We start from the raw sequence: 27,777 nt of genomic DNA on the forward strand, positions 1-27,777 counted from the left end.
TCCTGCAGGGGCTGGGGGCAGGTTGTAGGGAGCACAGCCTTGTATCTGGTAGTGTGACTCCAAGGTATACTTGGAAAAAAGGCTTCTACTATTGAACCACTGCTCTTGTCCAGCATACAGAAAAAAGGGTGAGCCTGGAGGCTGAGGCTGATTCCCAGGAGTCCCCAGTAATCTCCATACAGGAAGGTGTGTTGAGAAGTGGGGGTACTGTCTGAGAAGGCTCATGCTCTACCAACCCCTTATGAGGCCTGAAGTCCAATACCACCCGGATTGAGCCAGGACGGCCTGCAACTCTCTCTTGTTGGACTGACTGCTGTGCCCGAGCAAGAGGCAGGTGTTTTTTTTTTTGCCAGGCTCCTGGGGGACTGTTTAGCTGGAGCTACATTTTCTTGGTATGCAGCTTGTTTTTATTTGGATCCGGTTTATCTTGGGATGGTTTTGGGGAGACTGAGGGAGATTGGGAGGCCAATGCTCCTCTTTTAGGACAACCATGTGTATCTCTCTAGGGCCATGGTAATGGAGCTGGGCCCTGTAACCCTGGAGCTCCAGGGGAAGCTGTATGCAGAGATGGAATGGGCAGTCTGCAGTCTCACAGACCCTCGGCGAACAGACGTGTTCCTCTATGTTTACCCTCCCAACCTGCTTCCTGAGTTAGATCCAGGACATTTAGAAGTGGGCATTCCTCTCAATACAAAAATAATTTTCCAAAGGATTCCAGGGTATCTCCTTCTCACAGCCTTGGCTCGCCCGCAGCTCCCTTACTACCATCAGTCTTCATACAGGTTCCATCTTTTGGGTCCCTTCTCCCAAGCTGAGCCACCCCTTTCCACACCTCTGAGGAATGAACTGCAAGTAGGGTGGAGAGGCGCGGCTGGGTGAGTTAGGCATGGCCTGAGTCGGTGTGCTGTTATAGGAATGAAGATGCACCAGGGACCCATCTTGCAGTCGCTCTGGCTCCACAGCACGTGAGGAAAGTTATCTGCACGCGCCACCCTTCCTGCCGCCCCCTTTCTCCCCCAGAACATACTGCACCCTGGACTGCGCACGGTTGTTGGGCCACAGGGCACGGAGCAGTCCCAGGGCTCAACAAAGCCCACCTCTCTGCCTCTGAGGCCGGAAGGCCCGCTGCTTCGCTAGGGGGCGCGCTTCGGGGGCTGGCGAGGACGCGCTGTCGGTCTCCAGGCCCGCGGAAGGAAGCTCGTGTGGCACCACAGTGATGAGCCCATCTGTTGCGCGGCAGGGGGGTTAGTTTGTTCTTAATTTCGAGTCGGTTGGCTGGGTGGGGGCCTCTAAAAGACCAGGCGGGCTGAGGGAGTTCTGAACTCCACATCCAGGCATCGCGGGCCGGGCATGACCCGCGTGAGCACGGCGGGCCCGCGTCCTCCCGCTTCCTGGGACCCGCGCCCCGGCCTTCCCGCTGCGCGCTAGCCGGATCAGCCGCGCGACTGCAGTGACACCCAACGGCCCTGGCGGGAAGTGCAGGCGCCGCTCGCGCGCTCCTGGTATTAAGGTCGGTGCCTCTCGAGGTTCCCACTCGTGGTTACCAAGCGGGCACCCCCAGGAGAGAAGGCCGCGCTCTGCAGACTGCCCCGCGGGGCACTTCCCCTTCCCCTCCCCCAGTTTCCTCCCTTGCAGTCGCCCGAGCGCGGGGAGATCCTGCAAGGCTGCAGTGCCCGGAAGGGCGGGGCGGGGCGCAGCGGCGGCGCTGGGCTGTGACCCCGAGTAGTTTCACTTCTGGATCCTACCGCGGGTGCGATGGGAGAGTACCCGGGGTGGGGGTGGAGGGGGACACACAGGCGTGCCGTGGTCCGGCGCTCGGGACCCCGAGCGGCGGGGGTTTTTACTTCTGGAGTGTCACGCGACCCACGCCTGTCTCCGTTTTCCACCCCTTCCCCCAACGAGCTCCACTCCACTGTCCCCGGAGCTGCCGCACCTCCCCAGCGGCCGCCGCTCCGCGGGAGCTGCCGACCCCCGGAGAGGCCCCGAGCGGCGTGGGCGACAGGAGGAGCGAGCTGTGAAGCCGCAGGCAGGGGTTAGGCTGCGGGCTGCTGAGACTCCGAGCTGTTTCTCAGAAGTGCAGCTGCCCCTCCCCTCACACCCTCCTCAACTCCCAACTCGCGCCGCTCCGCACCTTCCCCACTCCGCCGGGCCTTCGCGTTCTTCTCCCAGGCACCCCAACCCGGGAATCCGGTGTCTGGCGCACACAGAATTGAGAGGAGAACGGAGAGGACGGCGCCCGGGCCTCAGACCCAGCCTCAATGCCCATATTTAGAGCCTCTTACAGTTCCACTGTCACCTCTTGGTCCCCCACGGCTAAGAAAGACCGTTTGGAAAAATCATAGGCCGCCCTTGCCGTAGCTCCAGCGCCCCACCTCCCTCGCTGTGCCTGGGTTTGGTGGGGAGAGAAGGAAGAGGGAACAGGACCTTCTTTCTCTCCTATTCTTGTTTCTGGAGTTAGAGGAAGGCCCGACTGAAGCATGGGGTTGAGGCCAGGCTGAGTGTCAGCTGGAAGGAACTTCAGCGATCTGACTAGAGAAAAATCAAGGCCCAGAGAGGGAAAGCAAAGTGCCCAGGGTCACCCAGAGAGTGGAAGGGCTGGAATCGGAACTCAGGAGCCCGAATACTCAGCTGGAATCTGCATCAGGCTGTCAGTTTGCTTTACTGAGACTTCCGAGCTTTGCTGGATTCACTGATTATGCCTGCTTCGTGCCAACACACACACACACACACACACACACACACACACACACACACACACACACACGGAGGTGCCTTAGGGAGGGCACTTAGGGTCTGTGAGTGAGAGGGAGGTGACAGTGCTGAGAATGTAATTCCAGTGGGGGTGGGATGGGGATTGAGCTGGTGGAAGGATGTGCCTGGGGGAGGAGGTGGCATCTGCCCCCCTAGTTCCCATCCACTGGCTGCCCCCAGGGCTGTGGTTTATTTGACTAGGCAGCTCTTGGGGGTGGGGGGGATGCGCTGGGGTGGCTGCGGGGTTGGGGGACGGGAGGTGATGGGAAAGGCTATTCTGGGGCTTCCTGCCCTATCTGTCCTGGGGAAGGGGGGCAGTTTACATCACCCACAGGCCCTCTAACTTGCATTATTTCCACTGCTGTGCTCTTTCCTTGGGTATGCTCTTGTTATTCTGGGGAAAGGGCTGTTATTTGGGGGGAAAGGAGGCAGCTGCCTACTTCACAGGTCAAGACAGAGTTAAAAACAAAACCACAGCAAATTCAACACCCCGTGTCCTTCAGGGACTTTCCATGACACCCTCCTTCCCCCTTCTCCCCCAAGCCAGGGAGTACCTCCCCAGAGGGCCTCCCCACCCCAGGTGCAGTGGCTTTTGGCTTTTATGCAAACAACTGTCTGACTGGGAATGTTCTGCAGCTAGAACTTGTGTCCTGGCCTGAATGTGATTCTCCACCATCCCTTGGCATTTCTGGACTTCCCAGAGCTCTCACCCCAACTCTTCCTCAGACACTGGACACTAGGGGATGGGAGGAGAGGGAGAGGAGGCAGGTCCTTTCCTCTGCTGGCCCTTGGGTGGCAGTTGCCTGCAGGTGGAGTTTTGGGCACCGCATCCTGTGTGAATGGCCTGGTTGTGTACAGTGATGGGGGAGGGGGAAGAGTGTGCAGGTGTGGGGTGGCCTCCACTGCCAGGTTCACCACCTTCTAAAGCATCAAATTAGTTCCCAAGAGTGACTGTCCTCAGGCTGCAAGTCCGGTCAGCCGAGCCCAACCCCAGCCAGCCCAGAGCTCTCTGCACTGCTCATGGGCAAAAGGGATCCGAATCTCCCTGTCTCCTTCTTTTCTCCCTGAGCTGTTTCTGCATTAGGAAGGGAGTAGGGATGGGGAAGGTCACAGACCATTCTCGCCAAGCCTGAAAGTCAGCTACCAAGAGGCCATTTTTGAATGTATTTAATGTTATTACAGAAAGACAGGCTGTAATGCCATTCTTCTTTTCCTGCCTTTAGTGCAGAGATCGAAAAACCTGCTAAACAGTCTGGGTTGCAGGGAGGGAGATGGTGCTGCCACCAACCTGGCCCCACATTTGCTAATCCCAGACTTCAGAAACCTCTTCCTCCTACCTTTTCCAAAGAAGAGGGGAAAGGGAAGATGTTTTGGATGAGGTTGAGTAGAAGGCCAGACCACCTGTCAGATGCTTTTCTGGCATTTTCTAAGACAGAACAGAAGATGACAAGACAGGGAGAAAGCTGCAGGGTTCCTGTGCTATTTTCTCCTAGGAGTTTCTCCCCAACACCTTCAGTTTGGGCCTCTAAGTGTTTAAAGACTATATTTAAATGTGGCTGAGTTTAGTGACTGTAGCTTGAATTTCCCAGTGTGCATATTTCTGAGACCCTAGAGGTAAAAGAGTCAGGACTTGCCTATCTTTTAGGAAGAACTGCTGCTGGAAGGGATGGGGGAGAGTGTCTTGGAAGTGGGAGACACCGTGAAGGGCTGATCCTACCAAGTCCAGGCCACAGCCTCCTCCAGTGCCCTTAGTGAACTAAGGACTCATGGGACCAGAATCCCACTCTGAGGGCATGGGGGCAAGCAACAGGATACCAATGGCAGGCTCAGCAACACATCATGAGAGATGCTTTATTTCTGTGAAAATTCCATATACCTTGGTTCTTGGACTTTAAGAAGTAGCCAGAGGGAGCTAAAGTAAGAAAATATTCCTAGAGGAAGATTAAACTCTTCCATTTTCTGACAGCAGCAACTACAAATGATGGGCATGCAAAATGACTAATTTTAAACACACCAGTATTTTTTTTTTAATTTTTCAGTATAAAAATCAAACATGATAAAGAAACCATGAAAACTATCAGCGGGGCTGTTTTTGATGCGAGCGATGCACTCATTATTGTTCTGGCAAGGTTAGCATTGCTACATTTCAGAAGCTGACTTTCTTTAAACAGTCTTTACAGAAGAGTAGGGCCTTACAGTGCTCCAAATGGCTGGACTCCAGGTAAAACTTGAGAGGAGTCAAGAGGCAAGGTCACTTCTCGGCAAGGAGGGCGTTTCTGAGAAATCCAGATGAGAGTGCCGTGAGCACAGGCTGTGTCAGAACCACTCGGCAAGGGCTCCCTCCGTCACTCCTGGTGGGAAGGCCACCCTGAGCCCCAAACCATGTTCCCTTCCCCTCCTGTCATTCTGCCAACAAGGGTCATCTCATCCACAGACTACATGTGTGGTGGCTTTGATAACCAGAAATTAAAAATAAGCTATGGTTTTTCCAGTAGCCAAAATGATCCCTCACCGAAGCTCAGAGACTGAGAACCTGAGCATGCAAAACCACAGTCTGGGTGAAGGGATGTCTGCTTTTCAAATGACCTGCTAATTCTTTGCAACCCACAGTAATTTGGTTTCTGTGAACCCACAGAAGCAGGCCCACCAAGAAGGGCCTTGTCTGCTAACCTGGAAGAGCCCTTGTACAAATGAGTCACTGGCAATGGGAGCAGTCATTTTTAAGGCTGCCCCATTTCCCTAATGTGTCAAAATGTTTGTTCTCAGTCTTTTTAGGAGAGGAAGAAGCAAAGCTGTACTGATATTCAGAATATGAACGAGGCCCCACAGACCATGGCACGGGCTTGGAAACTCTAAGTTGCCTGGGGAATTAATGGTTGAGGGCTCGTGAAATGGTGAGGGAGCTTCTCTACCTCCCTGGCTGCAAGGCCTTGAAGTATCTGTAGCATGTGGTTAACTCACATTAGTTCTAAGGTTCAGCATAGTTTTTGCTCTTTTGCATTAAAACAACATGAAGGAAACTATATTAGAGATCAGTTGCCTTCACTGGCAACTGAATTACTATTATTTTCCATGTCTTTAAGTCTAGATACAGTACATATAGTGGAAAATTTGCAACCATCAAACATAATTCCCGCCCCAACCCCACCCCACCCCACCAAAAAAAAGTAACATTACCCCATAGACAAAATTACATAAAACCTCACAACATCTTTGGGAGGTAGATATTGTTCTGTCCTTACATTTTTTAAATCAACACATTAACATTCCAGTTTCAAATAACACCTCAATCAACATCAATGTATAAGACAGTCCACTATTATAATATTCAGAAGAAACCTGGATTCAAATTCTTCAAAGTGCACAGACCTGTTTATCATACTGATAGTATGGTGGGATATAGACTATACACAGCTTGGATAAATGGAGGTACTGTCTTGTGTTGTGAGCTCACACAAGCTTAAAACCTGTAATTCTCATCTAGGCTCTATTAAGTCCACAGTCCTTAGAGGCAGCAATCCCCCATCTGGGGCTCACTGATCACTGTCCGAAACATTCAGTCCTTTAGCCTTAGAGAATAGAGTCTTTTCCTAGGATGGCCTAGGCCTAGCTTTTGGTTTAACTGTCAACATTGTCTTCTTTACAGATACCTAAATTTCCGATTATTCTGCTTTTCCGACCTCTGCCTATAGAGATTCTCTGAACTATGTGTTCTGTCTGAACACAAAAATAGTCCCAATTCTTTAAAAAAATAAGGAAGAGCATGGTATCTCTCTTATCTTCCGCTCACCCTGATGCTATTTAGTTGGACAAAATTACCATCACTTTACTTTATTTTCTTTTCCTGAGCTCACAAAGCCTAATTCTGAATTTTTGTGAAAGAGCTTGGACATCTCTGAGGACTCAAATTTTGAGTGTTTTGGAGTCCCCGAATCTCCACAAGAGACTAATACACCTACCCTCACGGAGGTACACTTTAAAGTTAGGACTTAAAACAGTTAATATTTCCAAGATAGTCTTACTGCCTGGTCTGGGGTATCTATCAGGAGTCCTGCCTTTTCCCTTGCCACATTCCGAACCTCACACTGGCCATGGGGAAAAAAGAAGAGGAAGTGGAGGAACAGTGATACAGAGGCTATTTGGAAAAACTTATATTGATGTGAGATTTGTTAATAACACAGTGTTTCAACTGAATAAATTTTGTATTTTTAAACGTTTCTCTTTGCAACAGAAATCTGAGGTCATATATCTGGACCGCTGTGGGCCCAGCAAAATGTTAAGCACTGCATTTAAAAGGTGAGAAAGTTTGTCACTGACAAAGTTTGAAGCTGAATCAGGAAGAGCTCAGAATGGGTAACAAAGCATAAGATTAGCTAGCTTATCTGTTCAAGGCAAGTATCTTATTAGGAGAATGACTTAAGGACTCTGAAGACTGGTGGATTTATTCATTTTTTTTTTTTCCTCTGGTAGTGGTGGTGGAGGGTAATGGAGACATTTCTGTTTTGTTCTTTGCCAGGAGGAAATACCTATGCAACATGTCAAATAGTGATGAGGAACATTTGGAGAGCCAGGTCTCTTCCTTTTCCACCCTCACCCCAGTTCTGTCAACTTGGCTGCAAGGGAGCTTATCATGGGGTAGATTGTTCCTCAGATTGTGGCCTCCTGGGTGTGTGGTGGGAAGCTTGACTAATAAGAGGGTTGGTGGGAAATGAAGGAGAAAGACCTGCAAGGCTCATGTTCAGAGGGACTCTGGTTGAGAAAGTAAATGTGCTGTCTGAAGCTGCGGTGGGACTTCACTGCCCAACACGGTCACATGTGAGTCCTGACCCCACCCTTCTGTCTAAGCATCTGGCTAAGATTCTCCTTCACCCTCTTCTACTACCCCCAGCAATACTTAACTACTATAAGGAGTGCCTACAGAAGGAAGTGTCTACCTGTGTGGTAGTAATTACAGCACAGCATACCACTGGGTTCAACTTTGAGGTTTAAGAAGGTGTGGAATTTCCACATGTACATTTTCTCTGGACTTGACATGTCCTGATCCAGGCTTGGAATGCTACCAAGAAAGTGCAGCTCTTTTGAGTGGTCACGCCACTCAGAAAATTGACCTCAGAAGAATGGAAGTCATTCAGAAAATCCATAAGTCACAGGGAAAATGAAGGTCATATCTATGAAAAGAGCCCTCAGGTTGGTGGGATGGACCTTAGTTTCACTACCTTAAGGCGCGAGAGTTGTTCTCTTCAGCAAAGACTTTTTCCCACTAATCTGGTGGAAATGCTCACTTTTCCTAGCTTTCTCTCCTACTAATTCTTGCCTCCAAATTCTCTTTCTTTTGTCTCCTGAAGAGCCAACAGGATGTGTGGTATTTCAAGAATACAAAAAAAGCAGTTCCTCTATTACAAAGGGTATAAGCAACCTGGCATAGGTTGGAGTCTAGGATTATGGAAATACAGTGATATACTGAAGTTTACACACTGTAATACATCCAGTCTTTCAGCTGAAATCTCAAGCATGTTGGGACTGTTGCCATGGAGTTTCACAAAATTACAGGTTTTTTTTTTTTCCTGAGATAGACGCCATGCTACAAGGAAGGATAAGCCATTTGTGTAGTCTGAAGTGGAACATTTTGATTATTGGCAGCACAAAAATGAGTTGAGTTTCAGCCTAGTGCATAAGCCCTGAAGTATCAAGGTAGATACATACATTGTTAATCTACCAGGAATTTGGGGTTCTTGGCTCTGGAAGGAATGTTCACAACACTTACTCTTAATTTGTAAATAGGCCCCAGGAAGTTATTCCTGGGAGCAGAATTTATTTTCCCTAACACAAGTTTTTAAAAAAGGGTGTGTGTGGGGGAAGGCTTTGGCAAGCAGCTGCAGGTGCCAGTTAATGTGTACACTTTGGGGCAAGATCAAAATACCTTCCTGTTTTTTTGTTCCTCCCCACCATCCTCTTCACAGTCACAGCTCAGTGGTTAAAGGAAAAACTTAACAACACTACCATTTTCACACCAAAGAAATGTGAGAGGTCTTCATATACATACTTTTCTGCTTAATATCCATATATTAAGAGGCTTAAAAAATAACTGTGGTTACTGCATAATCACATACACTTAAAGCTGGAAGGAACCTTAGAGAATGTCTAAACCCAACTCTTATTTTATGGTTGAAGAAACTTCGTTGTAAGAGTTAAGTGATTTGCCTTAAATTATACAGCTAATTTGTGGCAAACAGGGAATTAGCAAAGAGGTTTTTGTGATCCCCTATTCCAGGGCTAATTTTACAATTATCCCAGAACTTTTCCTTGGTAGCATACCCTCTGTAACTAATGACGACAATGCTCCTGATACATCTGCAGAGCCAAGATCAGACTCTCGGGAATCTCAGTGGAATACAGCAGCTCCATCTAAAGTCGGGGTGGGGGGAAGCCACCCCACCTGATCAAGGACAGCCTGTCGGCAGAGGCGCTCCCCTTCATACCTCATCGCGAGGTGAGGCTCTGACTTAACTCACTCCTGGTGTTTATCCCTGATTCCTGTCATGTGCGTGTGTGGGTAGGGGGGAAGACTAAGTCATACTTTTTGGATTCTTTGGTATTTTTTGGTCAAAAAAAAAAAATCGTTGGCAAGTTTGCTTTGGGTCTGTATACCAATATTCCATCAAGGAGACCAAGAACGTTCAGGTAGCTGTTTTTTTTTCCCCTGGTGATGCTGCTAATCACTTCTCTGAGCCCAGCTCTGCCGACCTTGATCACAGGAAATGGATGTTGTTGTCCACAGCGAACAACTTCCTGGAGTTTCAATGACAGTCTGTGAATAAAATCATTGGTTCTTCTGGTATAGAATGTCTCCTATGGGTGACCAGTTTAACCCAAAGCAGTTTTTAATTGTAGATAGGAGGGCAAAGGGTAGAAGCAGAAGTGTCATTAGAAGTCATGGGTTATTTTTGCTTCTCTGAAAAGAAATGGATCTGATGCTCAGACACTGAGGTCTTTGATTTTTGGTAATAGAGACTCATCTTATGATTGTTCTTTTCCTTATTATTAGACCATAATTTGGGTTGGGGAGATTACATCCTAACCCTTCAGCCTTGAGTTAGGTGCAGACGGGCATAGCTTTCCAGCAAGATCAGCTGGTCAGCTCTGCTTCCCAGTGGACCTGGGCATATGACAAAAGGCTTTTCCACATCCAGCTGTTGTATCTCAGAAAGAATGTCTCATGCAGCACAACCAGGGGACTCTTCTGACTGGCAAGAGGCTCCAAGGAATGCCTGTGCCATTGCTGCAGAAGATACTGAGCAAATACTTCATTGGCTTTTAAATATGAAATCAATTCTCTGATGGGAAAACAAAGATTTCACAGAAGTAGTAACATGATGTATATGCAATTTCTGAATGAAGACAGTGTTTCTCTGTTCCTGATGTGAATATGGCCCTTGGATACTAAAACTGGTATGGAAAGGAGTTTGGAACTAAGTTTGTTTTGAGAGTGATTTGTTAGGTGGGGGTATCAGTTTTTAAAAGTGATGTTGAAGCTCAGGCGCAAATCATCTCTGGGACCAGACGTTCACTTCAGCATTGCCCTGTGCTCTCCTCTGGCTATATGAGATGAGAACTCATACCGATCGTGGCTCCGATATCCACACATGTTACACTCAAAAGGGTCACGAAAGCCGTGGCAACCCATGTGAATAGTGAACATCACATAATCCAGGAAGAGGACTCGACAGTGGTCACATCGAAACACATCCATCACCTCCCCTTCTTTGTTGATCACTTTGATGGAGTCTCTTGGGCAGATGGGTGGGGGCTTGAGGAGTTCATAAGAGCGGGGGGCCTCCTTCAGAAGTGGCATCCCATTGCGGGCCCTAGGAGGGGCCATGTGGTTTTGCTGGAAGATGTGATTCTGGCGTTCTTCATGGTTGCTGTCAGTGTCCGTGGAGTCATGGCCACTGTTGTTGGGGGAGAGGCCTCTTTCAGAAGGCAGGCTTTTCTCTGGTAGGTGGGTGTTCTTCTTTTCTAGGTCCTGGGGGGCACCGTTTGGCAACTCAGCACGGGTGAGGGCTATGGGATACATGCTGCTGATAACCGGAACCATTTCTGAGGTGGGAGCAGGTGGTGTCTGGACTAAGGGGCGCAGGGCTTCGGCACCAAGATAGCTAATGGCGTTATTGATGGCTTGATCCATCATCCGGGTCTGTATTATCTCACTCTCTTTCTCGTACATATAGCTAGGGTTATAGCTGACATCAAAGCAGTGGCGCTTCTCACCTAGAACAAGTGAGAGAAAGAGTCAGGAAGGAAAAACACAAAGGCAGAGTGTTGGTAAAATTAGTTTCTAGAGTCCTTAAAAATGAGAAAGGACGTCTTGCCTGTTCAAAAACACCCAGCCCAGGCAGAATGGTTCCATAAGGTTCTGAAGTCTCAGGGGACAGTGGTTGACAGCACACATTCGGGCAGGCAAAATAAATTAAACCAGCAGGCAAAAAGGAGAGTCAGGGATGTCATTAAGTTGAGGCTACAATGTGAGTTGTTTCCACCGCTCATGTCAGAGGGAAACTGCAGAAAAGAGAAAGAGAAGAAAGAGAACACTAGAACGGGGTTTAGAGGGCGCCAAGGAGCTAGCACTGTGCAGGAGCGTGGGGGCCTCTGCACTGCCATCGCTTGTAAACTGCTAAGACACAGCCAATTCCCAAACTCTTATCTTGCTTATTATTTTCTGCTTTTAATACTACGGAGCCAGGAAGATAGAAGTGCTGCAAAAAGTGGGGATGCTCAGCGATTGGCCTTGGCAGCTTTTTAATAGCTAAAGAGAGAGAAAAAAATAGCCCGAAAAACTCCCAAACCCTTCAGTCACCAGACAGACTGAGATTGAAGTAAAAGAACTTCAAATGTAGAAAGTTTTAGAAAAGAAAGGTTGTGTTTGTTGTCCCTTTCCTAAGTGGGTTATTCTTCTTTTGCTTGAAATGTATCATGGATACACATGTGATCATCAGGACCTATCTCACACTTAACTGACAAATTTATTTGTGGTCACCCTCTCCTACATCTCATGTCAAACTGCTGAGAAATTTTGAAAACAGAATTTAGCCACCTTCATGGCGTGTGGGTGTTGCGTGTTAGAAACCAGAGGCTCTCTGGCCACAGGGAAGGCAGGAGGAGCAGGGTCTGCAGTGATGGCAGATGTGCTCAGTGGTGAATGGCTGGTAGAGGGAAGAGAAAGCGGGAAGAGGTAAGAGGTGTGAAGTGCTGGAAGTGAGACAAAGGTTATTGTGACATTTTTTCATTTTGTAGATGTTGGATTCTGGAGAGATTTGCTGAACCATATCCTCTCTTCTGTAATATTTTCTATGCATGTCGTGCATCCAAAACTTGGTGCTGCCATACAGTTAAGGGTTTAGTAAAATGAAGAAAAGAAACAAACAAACAAACCACAAGAAAACAAAAGGATTAGAAGAACCAGTTCCTGTTCTTGAGTTATCTCCAATCTGGTGAGAGAGAAATAAGACCTGTCTGTGTAGAACTGGAGAAAAATAAATGTTAGACGTTGGGAAAGGGCTGCCTTGCTCTATGAAGGTCTTTGATTTTATTCTCAATGCCATGTTTGAGGCATTTAAGCAGGGGGACAACATGTCTTTCATAAAAAGAATTATAAAGCACAGGCAAGGCAGTTTGGCACAAACTGTATGTTTAAGTATTAAAGAAATGCAAAAAATTCGGGAGTACTTGGGACAGGGAAGGCATTTTTAGAAAACCTGAATTTTGAGAAGGGTCTTGATAAACTAGTAGGATTTAGGTTTTCAGAGAAGTAAAAGAGAGATCCTAATTGTGGGAGGAGCATAAATGAAGACAGAAAGTAGGACTATTATGGACATGAGCAGGGAGAGCAAGAGAGTCTGGCTGTAGTTGTATCAAGAAGTATGAAATCAAGTGTTTCCCAAATTTCACTTATTCCTTAGTCACATGCGAGGGCAGTGTGGAGGCTGAGAGCCCCAGGGTCAGGCGCACTGGGTTTCAGGCTGGCTCACCAGTTCCTAGCTGCATGGCCTCGCACAAGCTGCTCAACCTGTCCAGCGCTCTGTCCTTGCATAAAATGGCGATCATAATTGTATCTACCTCTTGGGTCACTGGGAAGCACTTAGTGCCTGACACGAGAAGGCACTCGGTAAATGTTAGGGTTTTTTGTTTTTTGAATCAGGTTGCCTTTCTTTCCTTTCTCTCTCTCTTCCTCTGCCTTTTTCACTAAAATAACTTTGTTTTTAGGGAAATTTTACATTACTAAAATAAATGGAAAACTAGAATTGCTTGCCACAAATAGAAGGTAACTATGAAAAATAAAGATAATGAAACAGAGCAATTCTTTTAAATTTTGATCAGATACTGCGAGTACTTAAGAGACAAGATCCCCTCTCTCTTTGTTGAAAACAGAGATTACCAAGTGTGAGACTAGTGTTAAAGACAACCAGCATCAAATTAAGCCTAAATCTTTCTCCTTGGTATAATCAGGAGGACTGAAAGAGAACTAAAAAGAAAATAATCTCCTTGCCAGGTGTATCAAGGTTTTTATATGCCATGTGGGCCTCCTGGTACTTTGTATCCCACATTTTTGGAGATAGTAAAAAATGATAACACCTGGTGGGATCAAATGATGGGCATTCCAAATGACCAACACAGGGTTTGAATGTGAATGAACAAATAAATTGCTATTGTCCTTGAGCAAGGGCGACTTGTGGTCAAAATGCTATTTTCAGGATATTAATGTAATAGTCATGTGTAAGATGGACCAGACAGTAAGAAAAAAACAGCTAAAAGATCTAATCAGATAGATTTGTCCTGCATCCGTCTACCTTAAGGCCAACCTGACAGTTTATAGACAAATACCTGAGGGAAAAAATATATGGAGAAAAACACCCTTCCTTGGTAAATCAATAAAAAGCAGCAGAAAAGGAGACCTTTGCCAAAATAATTAATGGCTCTTAATTTCAACTTCCAGCTTGGATATATCTTTGATTAAAGCTGTTTGGAAGAATGAGACTGAGAACACGAAGCCAGCTATGGTCACGAATATTCATTCCCCTGAAAGTGACACAGAAATGATGAACTTTGTTTTCTCGGCCTTTTCAAGGTTATTGATGATTTTCCAGTGTGACCAGTGCTACTCAACTCCCCCAGTACCAGAGGTTCCCAAGAATCTTTTTATCTTTTCACCTAACAGAGAGGCTCCAGAAAGTTTCCAGGGTGGGGCAGACACACCACAAATTCTGCTTTTATCCTTTCTCCCAAGAGTTTGCTTTACTACAATTTTAATCTCTACCAGTGCAGCACATGTCAGAAAACAGCTGAGTGCTAATGTTGTAAAAGGCAAAACATTAAGAGGAAAATAAACCCTTGGATGAGTGGAAATATTTGACTGAGTTCTGTGGTTAACACAGACTATTGTTCATTGTTAAGAAGATGGGACAGCCTCAGATCTTCACGTGCACACAACCTGCAACCATCAGATCCCCTCATCTCTGAGTTACGGTAACTTGAATAGTACAGATGATTATCAGTCACCTGTAGACATGATGACTCAATGTATATGAAACTCAGAAGGGGCAAGCTACAGTAATTGAAAAGCCAACAGCTCACGTTTCTTTAGTAACACACTCATAAAAAAGGTTAGTCAAACCACAAGAGTGTAACTGCTCCCAAATCTGCATGGAGCCTTTAGTCCAGCTTCTAGTCAAAATTGTACCACACCTTTGAATGATTAATGATAGCAGCTTCAGGCTGAATTAGAGGTTTTCTTCCAATGAAAATACAAATTGCAACAGCAAGTACTAAGTTTAGAAACCAAGGTTGCCTGGTTGGGCCATTCCCTACCTGTGATTCTTTTTAAAGGTGTCAATCCCCACCACCTAGACTTTGGTAACTCTAAACTGAGAACTGCCTGACCTGAATTGCTGCGATAGGTGAGGGCACATGGTTACTGGCATCTAAATGTCAACTTGCGAGTACAGAACCACAGCTTAGAGCTAAAGGGGACCTTAACTGAGCATGTCGATTCAGACCTTCAGGGTCAAGGGACAAGATCCACGGCTGTAATTTGTTTGCTTGTGGTCTTTATACTTCACAATACCTACCACTGTGCCTTATGTATAATACTAACAGGAGTAGCTACTATTTATTGAGCCCCCTACTATATACCCAGTGCTGTCCTCGGTGCTTTGCATATTGTCTCATTTTACTTAAGATGAATTCTCTCAGTCCGATGAAGAACCTAAAGTACAAACAGGTTGATTAACTTGCCAAGGTCGCCCAGTTGGCAAAAGAGAAGCAGGATGGAATCCAAGGTGCCCATATATCTCAGTACATATTTCGGTGTTAACTGTGGTTTTCTGGCTGCTATCCTGCCCACGACTGGCAGTGACTTCAGATTCTCTGGCGGGAAGTTCCCAGAAGCAGTGGAAATGCAACTGTGCTTGTTTCCCATGGATTAGCACCATGCATTCAAGAAATATCTCTGAGGCAAGGAATTATTGTGTTATCTATAAAGTGCATAACATAGTGACTGGCATATGTAAGCACTCAGTTAGTGGTGGATTTATTATTATTATTATTTGCCTCACACCAAGTTAGGTGCTTTGAGGAATACAAACATAATTGCAATCCAGGAGGAGATGCAGTATTTACATGATTTCATTACAAATCAATATCCTTAATACTATGTGGTGGAACCAAGTATAGAGTAGCCAAGAGAGTGGAGAGAGAAAAATATGGACCACTTCTTAAATACGCCATATAACATGGGACAGGAATTAGGTATTAATCTATTCTTCCTTTTAAAGTCTCCTTGAAATCCAAAGTGGTGGTTGTGATAGTGGGCATATATATCTCTATCTATATCACAAAAAGCAGATTGTTAAACTTGCCTTGAGTGCAGAGAAGAACAGAGCAGAGAGAGAACTCAGCAGAGTATGGGAATGTAGATCACATGTACTTTTTAAGGGCAGATGTGAGGGAGGGCATTCCAAGCAGACAGCATGGAAAGAATGATTACACTGAAGTGCGGAAGTATCACACAGAAGTGGGAGTAATTCACTGTGGCTGAATTAAAAGATTAGTTGGCTGAAATGATAAAATTAGAAAAGGTAACTTGGAAACAGGTTGTGGAAGCTTCAAAACATGTGGTTGGTTTGCATTTTATTCCAAAGGTCTTTTTAAAGAGGGGAGATAATGACTTGAACTTGAGAAAAATAATACAATTCCAATACTACAGTCATTATGGTAGGGTAATGTGAAATATTCAGGTTTTCTTTAAGTCTGTAAGTTTCTTCAAGTCACTTAAATGTATTTGCTGCCATCTGCATACAATTTCCCACGTGTATGATCACTTTTCCTGTGAGCACATTACCCCCCGCCATAAAAAAAAAGGGCAGGTAAGTAGAGTAAATGGAATATGTGATGATGATTATGGCTCCGATCTCAGTCTAAAGTGTTTAGACTCAGAGTAGAGTGACTAGCACTTCTCCCAGGAGGAGGGAGGCAGAGGGGAGCCACAGAACAAGAAGCAGGATGGAGAGAGCAGGCAGAGTGCCACGGCCACGCTGAGGAAAACTGAGCTGGAGACATTTTGTTGCTGCAGAAGCCTTGGCTCTCTGTGAGACATGGTGAAGTGCTGCGTGGACGCATCTGTCCCGATGGAGTCACCAGGGGAAGACAGTTTTTCTCTCAAGGGAACACACCTTTGAGGGAAAATAGCTGCCTTCTTCCAGGGCTTTTCTTCCACCAGCTTTGGATGGCTACACGCCTTCTGTCTGAAGCCTCCGTGGAGCGCCCATGACATGCACTCACTGCTCTGGGTGGGCTCCCGGGAAGAAAGGCCTCGGACTGCCACTCCACAGACCTAGGTTCTGGCCCTCCTCTGCTACCTGCCAGCCGTGTCTTTCCATCTCTCTGGTCCTCCCTTTACTTCCTTACAAAAAACTTCACTGGGAGGCTCCTAAGAGCCCTTCAAGCTCTAAAATGCTATGACTCTGTAATGCTTATAGAATTATGGATTTTGGCACTTGGGAAGGGGTTAGGAGAAGATACTTTGTGCTCTTAGAAGCAGGTATTAAAACTGTTTCCTGTCCCTCTGTTAACTGAAGCAGACAATTTTTCATTAGGTACTTCACAGGGACAACCGATCGTGTTTGCTGAAGTGTCAAAACCTCACTAACATGTTTACCGCGGGTGAGGGAGATCTTTTCTCATGTTCTTTTCAACACGAAAACTCCCTTTAATAAAGTAATACATAAAATTAGAAATAATAAGGAGATGCTATGGTAACCATTTTGGTCTGAATAACACATCTGTTTTTGGAGAAAGAATGAAAATTAGAAAAAGAAATATGCAGAAACGTAGTCATTTTCCTCCTCCCTCCAGGAGAGAAATCTGGCTTCTATTTTGAGCCAAGTATTTGAAGATGGCCTAGTTAGAAGTATAGTCAAACAAATTTATAACAGGAGAATAAGATTCAGAGAAAGAACAACCCCTAAAAGGATTAGGTGCTAAAAGTAAGGTTTTCTTGTTTTTTGAAAAGAACAACTATGAAGAATTATTTTGATGATGTAAAGATGCTTATTCCTAATGAATGTGTGTCCATTTATCTCCCATGTTATAGAAAGTGATACCAGATTTCTGGGAGAACTACAGAACATTATTTTTCTCCTATTCAGGCAATCTAATTTTACTCTTACTCTTCAACAGAGGCATGGATTTGTGTTTCTAAATGCATTTAGACTTAATCCAGTCCACTCCTTTTCCTCAGTTCATCTCTAATAGATGAAAATGCTGTCTACAGGTAATTATCTCTAGCATGCTGGGAAAGAAACAGGCTGACCTGATGGTATAATTTCACCTTTACCCTCACAGTTCAAGAGGTCAGGGAAGCCAAGGTTGGTCTGAGTACTGAGCAACTGTCAGCAAGGATTAAAGGGAGTGACTCACTCACACTTTACCCATTGCCATTTCCCTGGCAGCTGAATCTTTTCAGAAAACGGTGCCTTGGCAAGGAAATGTAGGAGAGGGAAGACAAGGGGATAGGAGAGGACAGGAGAGGAGAGGAGAAAAAAAATCAGCTCCGTATGTTTTCTATCATTTCATTCCATACACTGCACAGTGTCATAATGTTCTTTCTTTTCCCCCTTGACATTACTATTTTCTATCAAAAAGGTTGATTCAGTTAAATGATTCAAGGCATTTCTTTCATTTAAAAAAATCTAAAGCAAAGGTTATAAACGAATGATAGATTAGAACAGTGCTCAGGAACAAGAATGTTGTGTATATGGCGGGTGCTCTATAACCATTTACTGATGAATGAATGGAAAAAAGAACAAATGAACAAGTAGTGATGCCCTAAGTAAAATATGTGAATGTTGAGCTAGTGCAGTTTCATAGATTGTCAGATTTAACAACATCTTTCAAAAAAAAAGTCCTAAAACATATGATATGGTTCATAAATAAACACCACATCTGTGCAAGCTTGAGAAAAAAGTTACCTGAAGTTACACAGAGGGGCATATAAGCACAGAGTGGTATTCATAATTGCTGTGTTTTCTAATTCATCTGAAAGACTTGAAGAATGCTAGAGCTGGAAGGGACCTTCCCAGTCACTTCACTACTTATTCAGGCTCCTCATTTCACAGATGAGTAAACAGAGGCCCAGAAGGTTATGTGATTTGTCTAAACACACATTGTTCAGAAATGACTGAGCTAGAATTGGAACCTGGGTCTTTTGGCTTCCAATCCAGTACTCTTCCTACTACACTATATACCACAATTTACCAAAAAAAATTTCCCCCAGTTATCTGGGGCCCTGAAGCCCCGAAGTTGCTGCCTCAGCTCAAATCAGGAGCTAACTGGGTTGCCTGGTTCTAGCCCAGAGAGAATGTGATGGTTCAGAAGATGAGAGAATCAACACCTACAAGATCAGCATCTCTCGTAAGTCTGGAAATGGAGGAGTGGAAATCCTCTGGTCACAATGGAAACAAACAAATAGAATGGATCCCTGATGCAATATGCAAAATGGCAGGGACTAGGGCTTATGAAATGTGTTCTTAAGCCCATGAAATACCAAAGCAAGTTTTATTATTTTAAGTAGGGCTTTAGCTCAATGACAGGTTTAAGGCAGCTGTACGAACTAGGTACCTTCTGTCACAGTTTGATTCTCTTAGACCAAAATGCACTGACCACAGCTGGATTGAAATTAAGTCACTTTGCATTTTTTTCTTGCCCATTTCTCCCCCATGTCCCTCCCCACATCAGCTGCAGCCATTTCTAGAGTTAAATCTTCCCCAAATTAAATTATACTCATGGCATTGAATAACAATTCAAGCTTTCTTTTGTACTCCAGTCAGAACCTCTTCACATAAGTGAAGCTCAAAAGATACACACACAATGTTTTAAGATAATGTCTTGGAATCACAATTGGTCTGCTATGCCTAGGCTCCATATGGGAGTCACTCTGTACTCCCTGACATTTCTCACCAAGGAGAGGGAAGAGGGGCTCTCTCTAAACTGAAATGCACCAACTTTTGATTGACACAATTTATTCTTAAACTGACTAAATGTGTACAAATATTTTACAACTAAACAAAATAAAATAAACTTAAATACCAAGCGAGGTCATTTTGAAATATATGGGTTTTTTAATATAGTTCTATAATTCATATTAAATGTCTGCTTCTAAAAGAATTATCTACAGCAGAATAAAATCTAACCATATTTAAAAATCAGGCAGGCACCTAATATCTATACGAGCTATTGAAAAGAATAAATACGAAAGGACTGAAGTAAGAAATCAACAGTAGCAAGTAGCTTTGGAAGAAAAGACTGACAGGTTTCTAAAATATTACTGGTGTTGAGGGAAGTCTATTTTGATGCGATAACTATTTTTGTCCAATATCACCGGCTTTCAATTTATAGAAAAACTGATACATTCAATTCAGCTGCCTACTGCACAAATACAAATCTATTTTAAATATCAAAGTCACATTTATGTAAACATCTGGGCGAGTTCAGCAAAATATCTCTGCTGTTCAACAGTCCTAACATTTTAATGGACATGATTAATTCTTAGCTATCTCATTCTCCTGTATTTTTTGACAATGTGAAAACCAATGGCATAAAAATGAACTCCAGTAAGACAAATGATTAAATCAGATCTTGTTATTTAAATCTATGCTTTCCCAACCATTTTCTCTTAAAGCCAGTTCTCAATCAAATTCAGAAAAAACATAGCAATATGTTTTAGATCATGAAAAAAGTTTGAACATGATAACGGAACCAACTTGTAAAATATAATTACAAAAGATTTAAAAAATGCTATCTTGAACATCTTACTGGTGTAAATTGCATAAACTCTCATGCAACATATGTCATTCAGAATAAAGAGGAAGGAACAGCATTTTTAACACCAACTTCATTTAGGAAATTAGATGCCAAATACTCCCATATTTGGTAGTTAGGATTCTTAGTTAAAATATTTTATTCTATTTGCCCTAGTTGTCAAAATGAATCCCAAAGAATAAAATTGTACAATGGAAAACCAATGACTTTATCTTAATAGAGATTAAGGTAGGAAGGGCCTATGTAGTAAGCATTCTATGTTATCTCATTCAAACTATCTGCTAACAGCAGTAAAAAGGGTTGTATTCTTACCAATGAATTTCTGAGGCATTGAGCTTTTTCGTTTTGCCACATTGCTTGCTAATCTGTCCAGAACGAGAGCTCTTTCACTTCCCATCTCTGCTTTGATGTGCCTTGCCTCCGCACTTGCTGGTTTGGAAAAATGTAAAAAGAAGAGGGAAAAGAAAACATTGGTAAATGGGGAGGAAAGGAAATAAACTGGAAGGAAAAGTGTCAGAGGTCTGATGTACATTCTTGTTACCTGTTATTACTGCTCAGACTCTTGCCTGGGGTACCTGCTGTGGTCAGTGAAGCCAGCAACAGGGTACGTTCAAACCTTGCAGTCTTATGCTGAGATGGGAAAGCCCGACCCATCCCCAACCAATACCTTCATTAGCAAGAGGAAGTATTAAATAAAACAGCCTGGACGTGGTTGGTTGCAAAAAGATAGATAGATGGAGATCAGCCTTCTTTCAGATTCTGAGTAACTGCGTGTGACACCTGCAGACTGATATAATTCTTCTTAACTTAAAAAAAAAAAAAGTATGGTGCCCCAGATTTACTGCTCTGTTTATGTTAATAGCACTTTTGAAAATAGATACCCTTACCCAGACAGCAAGACATCTACTCAGTGATCTGTGTATTGAAATTCTGAGTGGTTTTTTTCTTTCTTTTTTTCCAGCATGCTCCTTTCAGTTCCTATCTTTTAAATTCTATTTCTCTGAGCTTGCATTATCTGTTTCATATGCTCTTCACATTTCAAAATTGTCTCTGTTGAAATTTCCCTGAGCAACACTTCTGTCTTGAAATTAAAGAGCAGTTTGTATAATGCATCTTTATTATATTTCTAATGAAAAATGTGAATAAAATTGCCCCCAAATATGGTCTAGTTGTCAGTCTACCAATAGACCTTCAAGTGGTGTGGACCTGTGGTTCTCAGACGTGCCTGAGCATTAGAATCACCTGAAGAGCATGTCAGAAACACCTCTGTCCAGGGCCCCTTCAGATCAATTAAATCAGAATCTCTGGTGTAGAGGCCGATGCAACATATTTTTAAAGCTCTCCTGATGATTTCAAAATGTAGCCTGAGTTGAGAACTACTAAAAGAACATATAAATAGTGCCAACATCTAATCAACTAACTAGTACATTAGGATAAACATAATATAATTTACTCTGATATAGAAATCAGTACTCAATGAATTCATGTCTTAAGTTCAAAGAGATACCAGCTGCCCTAAATTTAGTTTTAAACTAACACATGATGCTAGCCCAAGCTAGAGATCAGCTAACTTTTTCTCTATAGGGCCATGTAGTAAGTATTTTAAACTGAGTGACACAGACAGTCTCTGTTCCATATTCTTTGTTTTATTCCCCAATCCACCACCCTTCAAAAATGTGAAAGCCCATACACAAACAAGGGGCTGGCTGCATTCACTCATTCCTGCTCTAAGCAAACTTATTGTAAGACTACAAATATTTCTTTGTTTTATCACAAGCATTTCAGGAGATCCAAACTAAAATGAAGGAGTTATCCATTTCTAACGTCTCTAAGAAATTTAAATTAGTTTAAAGGATTAGAGTAAAAAGCAAGTAATGGTTGCAAAATGGATTTCATCCTCCAAATATATACACAGATTTAGGAATTGTCAGTGCTCATTCTGTAGTTGAATGCAAAGATTCTAATACACAGAAATGATGTCACAAATTCCACGATCTCTTAGACATCCAGTTCCACAAATGGATATGTCCAGAGAGAAGAAAACTGGCCACCTCTGCAGTAAATAAAAGAGAAAAACCTGCAGGGCAAGATAACCAAGTATGATCAGGTCAAGAGAACTGAAACCAAATTAGAAAAGAGGAATTCAAAGTATTAAATATTTTTCATTTTATTGTTGGCATATTTTTGTTTTTTTAAACTCTATGCCAGTCATTACATAATAAATTATAAAGTTCAGGGTTTTTAAGATTCAGAAATAAAATGAAATCTGTCTGCCTTCAAAAATCATTAAGAGTATGATGATAATGACCGTATTTATTAGACTTTGTTTCTTGTAAAAAATAATTATATGCTCCAGTTTAAGCTATTAACAATGCTATTTTTGTCAATGAAAATAATAAGGGTCAGAGTAAGGGGCCTGGGCAGCTCTTGGACTAGTGGTAAAGCCTTGCAATTTTGGCTGACCAACCATTATAAATAACTGGTACTTGAGCAACAGGCCATTGCTATTGAGTGAAGTGGGTCAAATTCTGTCCAGCACAGGGATAGGTTTAAATGACCAAACAGGAAACTATTATATATATTATTTCCTTTCATACAAACCACCACCAGATGTGGCACTACCCAGAGCCCCAAGAGCAGAAAGATGAAAGACAAAGGCTTGGGATTTGCAATAAGTTCCTGAGGCTGTTCTACGGAGTTTTGCTTTTTTTTTTTTTAAAGAATCATCAGAGAGGCAGTAAGTGGTGCTTTGCCTGGGAACTTGCATTCTGGTTCAAGCAACTCTGAGAGGATCAAATCCAGGTAAGGCTCCCCCTCAACCCTGTATTTATAATAAAAAAGATTTATAGTGAAATGAGAATGAAAAACAGTACTTTGGGAATTTTAAACTATATCTCCATTTTACCACTAGTCTTGTTAGTCTCTTCAGTCACTCCTCTAAGAGCAAAATCATTATCCAGAGATCTGTCTGTTCAGTCCCAGCATTTAAGCCACACATTATGCTGCCAATCTAGTTCTCCCATTTGTTTCTCAGCAATCACTGTCTACATTCTACCAAAGTCAGTGTCAATGACCACAAGGAGCGTCCTGAGGGCGCATATTCAATATCCTTTCTATTTGTGAAGATGCTAAAATGAGGATACAGTGACCTAAATAACATAATTAGGGCACGTCACTAAATGGCAACCTTCTGAGATAACATCACCTTTTACCCTGGTTACTCACCAAGCTTGTCTTGATAGTCATTTCTACATAAATCTTACTCTGTAAATTAGTGACCAACTGCCTGGCATTTAAAAAGACAAAATTCTGGAGTTTAAGGATAGACAGATAATTTGAGGCATGGGTGATGTGCCTGTTCCCACAACTCCCGTCAGAGTGAAAGCGATCCTCTGAAACTCACCTAGAGGGCTTCTGTCCACCCACACCCTCTCCCCAGATTATTCACTCAAAACATCAAAACTCCAAGATCCCAACCTCATTGTACATGTGAATATACACTAGAGATCAAGTTAATCTTTACCGATTAACCGTATTTCTAATTCACAAGTTAGGCAAAGGCTAAAATTTCAGTTGACTATGACGCACTCTCATTTTCTTTCCCAAAGTGCTAGTCTGTTGCTTGCAGTTTCTGGGCAGCTGCTGCACAATACCACGAAATGAATACTATTTAAAACACAAAGAAATGCTTTGGAGTTAGACAATCTCTTTGGGATTACAAGCAATGTAGGCAGTACACTGAAAAGAAAAAAAAAAAAGAGGACTATTGGCTTTTGGTCCTCTGCTTCAACTTTAAGACTCAACTGTCTGTTTATACAAACAGTCTAGACTTGTTATCTTGCCACATCATGTCTCAGAAATGTAAGTGGAGGGAAACCAGTTTGGCAAGATAGTAAGGGAACAAGATAATGGGTTTAAATGACGAAAATAGGAAATCCGTTCCTATTTGGCAGTTTAATGTTGCAAGGGGTGGGTGTGGGGAATACGGGATAGTGACAAGGAACAGTTTGCACGCTTGGTCCGTGAGTGAATACAGAACAATAATTCTGGATCAGTGTCATTCAAATCACTTGCCTACTACATAGTGGATATACCATATACCAATGTTCATTAGTAAAGTGATTTAAAGGCATACTGAAAAAATAAATAATAAAACTCATACAAAGTAATAATTAGAGAATAGATCACTGTCTTTAAACTCTGCATAAATCTTGATAGTTTGTCTGGCTTTTAGTTAATTGTTTCCATGACGCAATTTCTATCTTAACATGACTGCAGATTTAACTATGCAATTTGTTGTGTTTTTTTGTTCAAAATCCTTCATTAGATCTTGAAGTGTTAAATGGAGCTCAAATAAGAGGCATTGCTTCCTGTCTTTTCTATGGTGTGGTCAGTCAACAGCTAATGGAGGGTGGAACAAAGGGGTGTTATTGTGTAATAAAAATTGTCTAACACAAGATTGCTATCAAAGATTGAAGCGGGTTCTAACAAAAAGTTACATTAAATTGTTGACTTTTTCAGCAAGTAGAATGAATACTACCTGTGAGGTAGTATCGATTTTTAGAAAGAACAATCAGTTGGAAAAATACTTTTAAAACAATTTTAGCTTTTTCTGTGTTCTGCTACTTGGTAAAAAGACAATTTTATTCTGAAACTCATGTTGTATTAGCTCAGCTGAAACAATGAGATAATGAAGATTGAAGGTTTTGACTCCTAGATTCATAAATAAATAAAACTATTCAATTACTTAAAAAATCTTGTTATTGCTAGAACTCACTGTCATACAAAAATATGTGCTGAATATTCACACATAATTTGTGTGAATTGAGGCTAAATGAACCTCTATACCAGCTGTTAGTCCTTTTCTGGAATAAGGAGCAAGCTAATGAGAAAATAAAACTCTTGGTGTTCTATAGTCATTCTTCTTTCATATATACTCCATTAAAACAACAGAACTGGAGTATCTTGATGATGTCACTTGTGATGTCTAAGGTAGAAACTTAGCTAAACTTCTTAGACATCTTAGTCCATCTAGCGTAGGGCTGAAGTTGCAATATCACATGTGTCTCTATTTAGACCTTTGTATTATATTAATACATCGAGTGCCCATTCCTTATTAGGCTGTGAGTTCTTCAAGGGTAGGGGCTTAACCTTCACTTATCTTTACAAATAGTTCTAACACAGAAACTGGCACATAGAGAAGCCAACAAATGCCACCTGAATAAAAGAAAATGATTAATAAGACCAGAAGTCCTGTTGCCCAAAATGGGGACAGGTTTGTTTCAAGACTTGGCTCTCATAGCGCGTTGCACTTCAATTTACAACGAAAACTTGATGAATAAGTGCTGTATCGTAGTAGCACTGGAGCATCACCACTTTAAAAGCTAGGGATAAGATGTACCACTGGTGATACTATATTGGTCAGGCTCAGAATGAACACATGTCCAGACTGGGACTCCCAGTTTTCAGAAGGAAACAGAAATGCAAACCATATACTGAGAAGTGACAATGATAAAAGGATCGGCTTATGTTGGATTAAACATTCTTTACATTTTGGATTTAAGGAAAAATCATGGGAACTGTTTGAAATATAAAATAGTAATATTTTGAATGACATGCAGTATTTATTATACTTGATTAAGCTGTGACTTTATACATTTTATAACCTGAAACCACCATTACAAAATATTTGTTAAAAAAAAATCAAAACTTGCTCACTTAGTTAACCTTTTATTTTTTTTGCTGAGACTTAAAGTATGTTGCACCATCCATCAGACTACCCTGTGAAATGCAAATTAACTCAACCTTTGTATTTCAGCATTTCCTGAATCACCTTATACTACTGAAGACAGTTAAAAGGTTTCTTTTGATACTTTCCTAATTTGAAACTCCTAAAAAAGGTTATGGGGATGGGAAATAAGGTAGTAACATTACTTCAAAATCAATGATTTTGAACTTCTTTTTCATAGAGGGTAGTGTATTGATTTTTTTCCCTACTTCTAGCCCAATCAAGACACACTATATATATATATACATATGTGTATATCTATTTGTATGTATGTTACTATATATCTTTTGTTAGTCAAATAATATGTAACCTTTAAAAAAATATAGCTTATCAAGTCATATTTTCCCAAAGTGAAAAAAGTGGAATAAACCCAAATGTCTATTAACTGATGAATGGATAAATAAAAGGTGGTAAATCCATATAATGGAATATTATTCACCCATAAAAAGGAATGCAGTGTTGATACATGCTCCAAACTGGATGAACCATAAAAACATTATGCCAACTGCAAGAAGTCAGACATAAAAGGCCACATATTATATGATTCGCTCATTTGGGCAAAATGTTCAGAATAAGCAAATTTGTAGAGACAGAAAGTAGATTAGTAGTTGCCAGGGGCCAGAGAGAGGGGGAATGGGGAGTGACTGTTAATGGGTACAGGGGTGACAAAAATGTGGAATTAGATAGTGGTAATGGTTGTATAACTGTGGACATATTAAATACTACTGAACTGTACACTTTAAAAAGGTGAACTTTATGATATGTGATTGTATCTCTATACATTTTTAAAATAAAAGAGTATAATCATAAAACAATGAAAGTTCTAGTAATTTTGAAATGTCATGCATTTTTGATGAGTCTCAATTTCCTCACCTCTACAATGAGGAGGTAGGATTAGATGCTCAATTTAATCCTTCTAGCTTTAAATATTAATGATTCTATTTGGAATATGATAGATTTCCATAACTTGGGAATTTCTCACAGTAAGAGCTTTGTCTATTACCTGAAATATGGAATTGCAAGTATTGCCTGATTAACCTTAAGCATATCACTTAAGATGTTAAAATCCAAGTTTTAGGTGTTTTTTTTTAAAGAGTATAAACATTTCTCTTTAGAAATAAGGAGGAAATTCAACTCCTTGATAAAACCAAAGATGCCATCCAGGATAAAAACAGAAGCAGTGCAAACCAACATTCAGTTGGCAGTTCCTAACACCATAAAATAGGCTCTGTCTAAAACAAAAGTTTCCTCTTGCTCGAAACAGGTACAGTGAAACTACTCATGATTTCCACTTTATTTTTCCTGAGTTTTACCTTATTTCTGTCATATTTTTGTAATTTTTCTGTTTTAGAATGTTCAAACTATTCAACTGCAACTACTGCTGTCAAACACCAAATCTCATGAGGATTTGACATAAACAACTAGTTCAAGTAACCAAATAAAAATGTCGGACAACCTAAGCTGTGGAACCAGGCTGATTATCAACAGGATGGGACAAAGGGCAACTGCAGAGATGCGACATAAAAGTTTCAGGCTCTTTCAACTGAAGAATGAAATAAAACCACAATTGATAGATGAAAGACATCTAGTGTTTCAACCAACTGCCATTAGGCGTGTAATTAAAAATAACAAATAAAAAACTAAATAACATAGAAAATTCCCACAGCCAAATATAAGCATCACAATAAATCATATGAGTAGAGAAGTACATGATTTTTGGGCCCTGTGCAAAGAAAATCCTTGTAGTTTCAATTGACTCTGCCCTAGCCATCCCTCAACCTGTTCTACCATCAATCTTTGCCATTTCAGTTAATGGCAGCTGCATTCTTCATCACATCTCACATTGATCTGTTAGGAAATTCTGTTGG

At 42.2% G+C, this 27,777-nt stretch overlaps 1 protein-coding gene and 1 long non-coding RNA gene across 6 annotated transcripts in view; one reads left to right on the plus strand and one right to left on the minus strand.

Moving 5' to 3' along the window:
- The first annotated feature begins 640 nt into the window (after positions 1–640).
- On the plus strand, positions 641–27,369 carry LOC108390016 (uncharacterized). Of its 2 annotated transcripts, none has more exons than XR_012130757.1 (3): positions 641–1,510; positions 22,843–22,923; positions 27,261–27,369. It is a non-coding gene; the product is annotated as an uncharacterized lncRNA (long non-coding RNA). The 2 variants fall into 2 exon arrangements; XR_001851408.3 differs by lacking the exon at positions 641–1,510 and adding an exon at positions 21,140–22,218 and having other exon boundaries at positions 22,732–22,923.
- Positions 4,751–27,777, minus strand: part of IKZF3 (IKAROS family zinc finger 3) — a 72,836-nt gene continuing 49,809 nt past the window's right edge. For 3 of the 4 annotated variants that reach the window (XM_017648595.3, XM_073235560.1, XM_017648596.3), the window contains 2 exons: positions 20,434–20,550; positions 4,751–11,019 (listed from right to left, as the gene is read on the minus strand). In XM_017648595.3, the coding sequence (XP_017504084.2) occupies positions 10,316–11,019; positions 20,434–20,550 (821 nt within the window). In that variant the 3' untranslated portion in view covers positions 4,751–10,315. Of the gene's footprint in view, positions 11,020–20,433; positions 20,551–20,662; positions 20,800–27,777 lie in introns of those variants that run through there. The other variant, XM_017648597.3, reaches the window with a different exon arrangement.

This window comes from Manis javanica, chromosome 4 (assembly GCF_040802235.1).
Source record: "Manis javanica isolate MJ-LG chromosome 4, MJ_LKY, whole genome shotgun sequence".
NCBI lineage: Eukaryota > Metazoa > Chordata > Mammalia > Pholidota > Manidae > Manis > Manis javanica.